This window comes from Cyprinus carpio, chromosome B15, assembly GCF_018340385.1.
Source record: "Cyprinus carpio isolate SPL01 chromosome B15, ASM1834038v1, whole genome shotgun sequence".
Taxonomy (NCBI): domain Eukaryota; kingdom Metazoa; phylum Chordata; class Actinopteri; order Cypriniformes; family Cyprinidae; genus Cyprinus; species Cyprinus carpio.
Window position 1 is genome coordinate 1615419 of NC_056611.1, and position 7262 is coordinate 1622680.

The 7262-nt window shown below is 36.8% G+C and overlaps 1 protein-coding gene across 1 annotated transcript; it reads left to right on the plus strand.

Moving 5' to 3' along the window:
- Nucleotides 1–3710: 3710 nt before the first annotated feature.
- Nucleotides 3711–4645, plus strand: LOC109090126 (putative gustatory receptor clone PTE03). The gene has a single exon (XM_019103974.2). The coding sequence runs from the start codon at nucleotides 3711–3713 to the stop codon at nucleotides 4632–4634; it is 924 nt and encodes a 307-aa protein (XP_018959519.2). The 3' UTR covers nucleotides 4635–4645.
- Nucleotides 4646–7262: the final 2617 nt, after the last annotated feature.

The following is a 7262-nucleotide window of genomic DNA, read 5'->3' on the forward strand; positions in this document are numbered from 1 at the left end:
AAAAAGCAAGAAGAAGAAGAAGAAGAAGAAGAAGAAGAAGAAGAAGAAGAAGAAGAAGAAGAAGAAGCCTGGGATGAGCATAGACAGTAAAAGATGAGTCACGTCCGGATCCTTCCCTTTTTGTGTTGACGGTGGCTTCAGGTATGTGCTGCTGACAGGTAGCATTCGCTAACCTTTAATGACAAACACTGATACTCATGATTTTGTTTGTTGCACCTCTGTTTTATTAGTGGTTTCATCTGTTGCTGTGGACTGTATGATTGCCCTTTTTAGGTAAGCGAAAGCTGTTTTATGGTTAACGGTCTTGCTGAGGGGTGGGTGGTTTTGATTAATGTGCAGTCCCTGTACTTCAGTTTTGCAGCGGGGTATTTGAACGCTGCGTGTCCAGCCTGCGAACTGATAGTAAGCTCATCTACTCTCGTTGTGCTTATTTGGCAAGTCAGTGTGTTTGTTAACGGGGAATCCCAGCGGGTGATGTGTAACTATTAGTAACGCTGTTTTTGTCATCCGTATTTGCCGCAGGATTCTCCCTCTTTTGTCCTGGTGATTATCGTCGCGACTCTTTTGCTCTCTGCTACTGTTGTACACTTCACAAACACTTCCATTACCATTACCTAGGAAGACTGCTGCTGTCGTTATGGTTGTTCATGCGGATTGTTAATTCTCTTCAGATAACTCGGGGTGGATGAATCCTCAGCTCACGTGACCATACTCTGTTATGGACTGCGGCCTCGTCTGAGCCCCTTTCTCCTTTCGTGAACTGTGTGGGCTTGTGCTTGAATACTTGTGTATTGCTGAGCCCTTACTGTAGTGGCTTTTACCCACATTGTGATTGATTGTAATTCCATATGACTGGTTTCTGTATGTATTTTCGTTTATGAGGTTTGTTTATTTTGTTTTTGATTTCCTTTCAGGAGCTGGGGTCCCACGGGTGGAGGATCTTTTGTGGTGGTGGTGCTGCTTCAACGTTTGCCGTGTGACACTTTTTGAAGTGTGTGCGTGTGTGATCTGAGTAAACATTGTGGTGTGTAGAAGTGTGCTTTTGGATAACTAGTGCTGGTGATCACTCCAGTGGGTAACCTCAGCCCTGTAAGTTAGTGTATTTTGTTTCTTGTTTTTTTTTTGTTTGTTTATGGTGAGAGTATAAACTGCTTTTGTGTAATATTGTTTATTTCTGGTGTAAATTTGTTTCAATTAATTTAGTATTATTTGATTTTCTTTAATGTGAATTTGTTACAATTTTGTTTTGTGTATTTGTTTTTCATGGTCATTGGAGAGAGTTGATGCTAGAGAATGCACCCCATGACCAGACCATTTTAAATGCCTTTTCAATTTTAAAATTCAGTGTTTCAATAAATTTTTTGTATTTTTGATATCCACGTTTCCCGCCTACCTTAATTTATGAGAATTGGACCTGTGTGACCTAATAACAAACTTTGGGGTCATTTTTATTTCCCGGGTGACCCGGGTGGCGTAGTCGACAAACTCAAATGTGTGTTTAACCTGTACCGCTCCCTCCGCCACACATACTTTAAGAAATATGGGAAAAAAGGCAACGTTTGCTTATTGCAACTGCACTTACAAAAATAAAAATGTGGAAGCTAAGAATACAAACAAACCTTTCTCTTTGTATAAGCTGGACCGCCAACATCCTCCTCTTCCTCATGTGTTTGTCGGCAGACTGTAGCGTTGCTCGTCAGTTTTCTGAAGCGTAAACACTCAAGACCCACACAACACTTCAATCTAAAATGAAAAACATATTGTTTTTTTAATTTTAACTTACATTTCCCACAAAGCCGCGTCCGCTGCAGTCTCACACGTGAGGTGAACTTTTGTGAGTTCCTTTATGATCTTATGAGTGCATGGGCTAGTAAAATACTAAAAATAGATGCTCAACGATGCTTACCAGAAGTGTTTTATCAAAATGATTCCATACATCCATATCTCCTGGTAAATAATCCATTGATTTGTTTGCAGCCAAACTGCACAGACATGGCGCACAGCACTGACAAGCACAGGTACGAGACTCCACCCACGCTGCGCGAGTGAAGGTGAATGAATCACCTGAGAGAGCAATGAAGCACGTTCAAAATACATACTAGCAAGCAATATAAGAATGACCTGCTGTGTTACATAAATATAGATTTGCTATTGTTATAAATATTAGAGAATGTTCTGTCCTATAAAGCACTTTTTTTTCTTTTTTTTACATTTTATCACAAATAATTCGTTTTTGACAAATTCACAACATTAAACGTGTTGTTGCCATTATAAGATACTGTAAAGGTCTTAAGTCAAGTTTAAAACAGTTTTATGATAATTATTGCTATATTAATGTAACCATCTATGACTGAACCAAGCGAGTCATTGTCAGAAGTGGCCCGGACTCTACAGCCAGATTCGGGCCAGTTACGGTGAACAGGAATCGGCCCAGTGCTTTACAGCCGCATCACAAACACATGCGCGAGAGTGAGCTGTGGGCCACACTCGGCCCGGATAACACTCGCCGTTGCCGAGTCTGAGCCGAGGGCGCCGCAGGGCAGCCGAGCTTGGGCCGATTACTACATGCTATCTGGGAAGGTTGGTCTCTTTTTAAAGAAGAAAATCAGCAGATTATTGCAAAAGTTATGATTTTTTTTTATTTATTTTTTTATTTTTTTATTTAAGTATTAAAAAGTTATAGAAGTTTAAATGTACTGTAAATAAAATGTGCTATATTAATTTTATTTTATTTATTATAAATATTTTACATAACAGGTTTTACTCTAAAATTGGTATAAAATTTAAGCATTATGTGTAAATAAGTGATGTTCCAAATTTGAAGTTGATATTAAAAAAATGAGGTTCCTGTAAGAGTTTATTTAGGGCGTCATACCACAAACAGCCACTGGGTGCCATCCAAACTCTATTGAGTTTTTTGTATGCATTTTTTTGTCAGAAATGTCTAGATTTTTCTGTCGATATTACTTCTATCTCAAAAAGACCAGAGACTCAGACCTTTCCAATGGTATGATTTTGCCAAGATTATGAAAAGTTTTTATTCTAAAAGACCGTAATGCGTTTTGTAATATGACACTTGACTTCCACAACTAAGGTGGAAGAGACCGCCAAAAGATTTTAAAGTAGCATTTTCATGGTAACAGAATATCCGAATTCAAAGAGGTTTTTCTCAGGATAAGCTTTCAAATGATATATAATTTACTAATTTACTAAAAGATTTGATAGAGAAAAAGGACCAAGAAAAAAAAGACATTTGAGTTACAAGAGTTTTGCCCACTGTGCCACACAATCCATTTTCAGGATTCTAGGAGTCTGTGCTGTTTATGCAAATCAAGCACAGCAGAGAGATCTCCAGAGACATGTTTTATTATATAAAAAATAGCATGTACTGGTGACTCTTAGTTCTTCTAAACCACAGCACAAGTAGAGCTAATTCTCTGCACATTCACACATTATTTGAAGAGAAAGTGATAGTAATTTGAGATCATATCACAGAAGGTATTTCTGGTAATGCAATCACATGTATATTGTTTAACTGATTGAATAATTCATACAGTACTTTATATTCACATGATGTATTATTTAAAACATCGTGGTTATCTAAAGCTGATAACCATCAAAACTGTTTATTTGTAAGATACATAAAGATCACATTTACTTTTTCTGGTCTCATCCTCAGGTCAATTAATCCATTCTTTGGTTAATGGAAAATGGAAAATGGAACATATTTTTACTTGATGTTGTTTGGAAATATTGGGTACATAAGATATGCTTTCTTCATTTTGGGATTTATTCTATATTGTGCTATTGTATTCTTTAATGCACTTATTATTGTTGCAATTTTTCTGGAAAGGACATTGCACCAGCCCATGTACATTCTGATTTCATGTTTATCCGTCAATTCTGTGTTTGGAACAGCTGCTTTTTTCCCAAGGTTACTGACAGACTTGCTGTCTGATACACACTCAGTCTCCCGTGCAGCATGTATCTTACAGGCTTTTGTCATTTATTCATATGCATCAAATGAATACACAGTATTAATGTTAATGGCATTTGACAGGTATATAGCAATCAGTAAACCATTACAATACAACAACATAATGACCCCCAGGATTTTATCTGTTTTGATATCTGTAAGCTGGATTTATCCAATGCTTTGTATTGGTATTGCTTGTATATTAAATGCCAGACTCACGATGTGTGGTAACAAACTGTGGAAGGTATACTGTCACAATTGGGAAATTGTCAAGCTTTCTTGTACAAACACTATTGTTAATAATGTTTTTGGCTTGTTCCTATTGACCACAACTCTTATCATGCCTTTAAGTTTTATATTATACTCTTATGTTAAAATTCTTATCATTTGTAGAAAAAGCTCACTAGATTTCAGGAGAAAAGCATATCAAACTTGTATTCCACACATAGTGATCCTCTTAAATTTCTCAGTAGCTATTTTTTGCGAGGTCACTTTGAGTCGGGTTGCACATTTAGAACTCCCTATAGGGCTGTCAATCATTCTTTCATTAGAGTTTCTCATTGTACCACCCATATTGAACCCTCTTGTTTATGGTTTCAAATTTCCTGAAATTTGCAAAAAAATTCTATGGATTATAAAAGCTTGCAAAAAGCTGTAACAGATGCTGCACAGATTGTTAACAAAGTTCAATGATTGTATGATTTTATTGTATAAATTACAACCCCAATTCCCAAAAAGTTGGGACACTGTACAAATTGTGAGTAAAAAAGGAATGGAATAATTTACAAATCTCATAAACTTATATTTTATTCACAACAGAATATAGATAACATAAAATTTTGAAAGTGAGACATTTTGAAATGTCATGCCAAACATTGGCTCATTTTGGATTTCATGAGAGTTACACATTCCAAAAAAGGCCAGAAAAGTTAAATGTACATATAAGGAACAGCTGGAGGACCAATTTGCAACTTATTAGGTCAATTGACAACATGATTGGGTATAAAAAGAGCCTCTCAGAGTGGCAATGTCTCTCAGAAGTCAAGATGGGAAGAGGATCACCAATTCCCCCAATGCTGCAGCGAAAAATAGTGGAGCAATATCAGAAAGGAGTTTCTCAGAGAAAAATTGCAAAGAGTTTGAAGTTATCATCATTTACAGTGCATAATATCATCCAAAGACTCAGAGAATCTGGAACAAGCTCTGTGTGTAAGGGTCAAGGCCGGAAAACCATACTGGATGCCCGTGATCTTCAGGCCCTTAGACGGCACTGCATCACATATAGGAATGCTACTGTAATGGAAATCACAACATGGGCTCAGGAATACTTCCAGAAAACATTGTCGGTGAACACAATCCACCGTTGCCGGCTAAAACTCTATAGGTCAAAAAAGAAGCCATATCTAAACATGATCCAGAAGCACAGGCAATTTCTCTGGGCCAAGGCTCATTTAAAATGGACTGTGGCAAAGTGTTAAACTGTTCTGTGGTCAGATGAATCAAAATTTGAAGTTCTTTTTGGAAAACTGAGACGCCATGTCATCCGGACCTAAAGAGGACAAGGACAACCCAAGTTGTTATCAGCGCTCAGTTCAGAAGCCTGCACCTCTGATGGTATGGGGTTGCATGAGTGCGGTGTGGCATGGGCAGCAGCTTACACATCTGGAAAGGCACCATCAATGCTGAAAGGTATATCCAAGTTCTAGAACAACATATGCTCCCATCCAGACATCGTCTCTTTCAGGGAAGACCTTGCATTTTCCAACATGACAATGCCAGACCACATACTGCATCAATTACAACATCATTTCTGCGTAGAAGAAGGATCTGGGCACTGAAATGGCCAGCCTGCAGTCCAGATCTTTCACCCATAGAAAACATTTGGGGCATCATAAAGAGGAAGATGCGACAAAGAAGACCTAAGACAGTTGAGCAACTAGAAGCCTGTATTATACAAGAATGGGACAACATTCCTATTCCTAAACTTGAGCAACTTGTCTCCTCAGTCCCCAGACGTTTGCAGACTGTTATAAAAAGAAGAGGGTTGCCACACAGTGGTAAACATGGCCTTGTCCCAACTTTTTTGAGATGTGTTGATGCCATGAAATTTAAAATCAACTTATTTTCCCCTTAAAATTATACATTTTCTCAGTTTAAACATTTGATATGTCATCTATGTTGTATTCTGAATAAAATATGGAATTTGAAACTTTCACATCATTGCATTCTGTTTTTATTCAGAATTTGTACAGTGTCCCAACTTTTTTGGAATCGGGTTTGTATGTAATCATGATGTACATCACATTTTTGTGAACCTGTGAATTTGAGACTTTGCGTTTTACTGTAAATCTTTACCACAACTATATATTTACTTTACATGTTATTTATTATTTAGATTGTAGCTGGATTCATGATAAGGTTCAGACCCTCGGTCACCTCTCAGATACCAAATATATCAGATACCGGACATTGGCTGTAAAATTCATATATGCAATAAAATATATATATATATATATATATATATATATATATATATATGAATAAATAGTAATAATATATATATATATTAGTGTTGTCAAACAATTAATGGCGATTAATCGCATCCAAAATAACAAAAGTTTTTGTTTACATACTGAATGTGTGTACTGTGTATATTTATTATGTATATACAAATACAAGCACATGCCTGTATATATTTAAGAAAAATATTATGTTTATATATTAAATATATTTATATATAATAATCAATCTAATCTAGCTTGCGCTCACTGTTGTACACAGAAGCAGCTCCGGGCAGATGACGTATGAGGACGGCTTTGCTCATGGGATGCTCAAAAGTGACAAACGCGGAAGCACACAGAGATAAAAAAAAAAAAAAAAAAACAACTGTCACGAATTAGAAGTACAAAACCAGGATTTGTAAAGAAAAATGTTGGAGGATTTCGATATAAGCTAAGAGGAGACTGGTTTTTCTTTGCTAAAGTAAGGAAACTTTGCTTCCTTTGCTCCTACAAACGTTGGTTTTCACGAGACTCACCAGTGCATGTGCAACACTGTTCTCATACGTCATCCTCCTGGAGCTGCTTCCTTTTACAACTGATGGTGCAAGCTACATTAAAGTGATTATTACGTTTTGAATATGGATTGAAATATGGATTGAATATGGATTATGGAATATGGATTCCACATTATACACTAAAGTCCACTTTTATGACTGGATTCCACTCGCTTTTTCAGCACCACAGAAAGCATAGTGCCCTGCACACAGCCAGTTTGTAATGGGCTT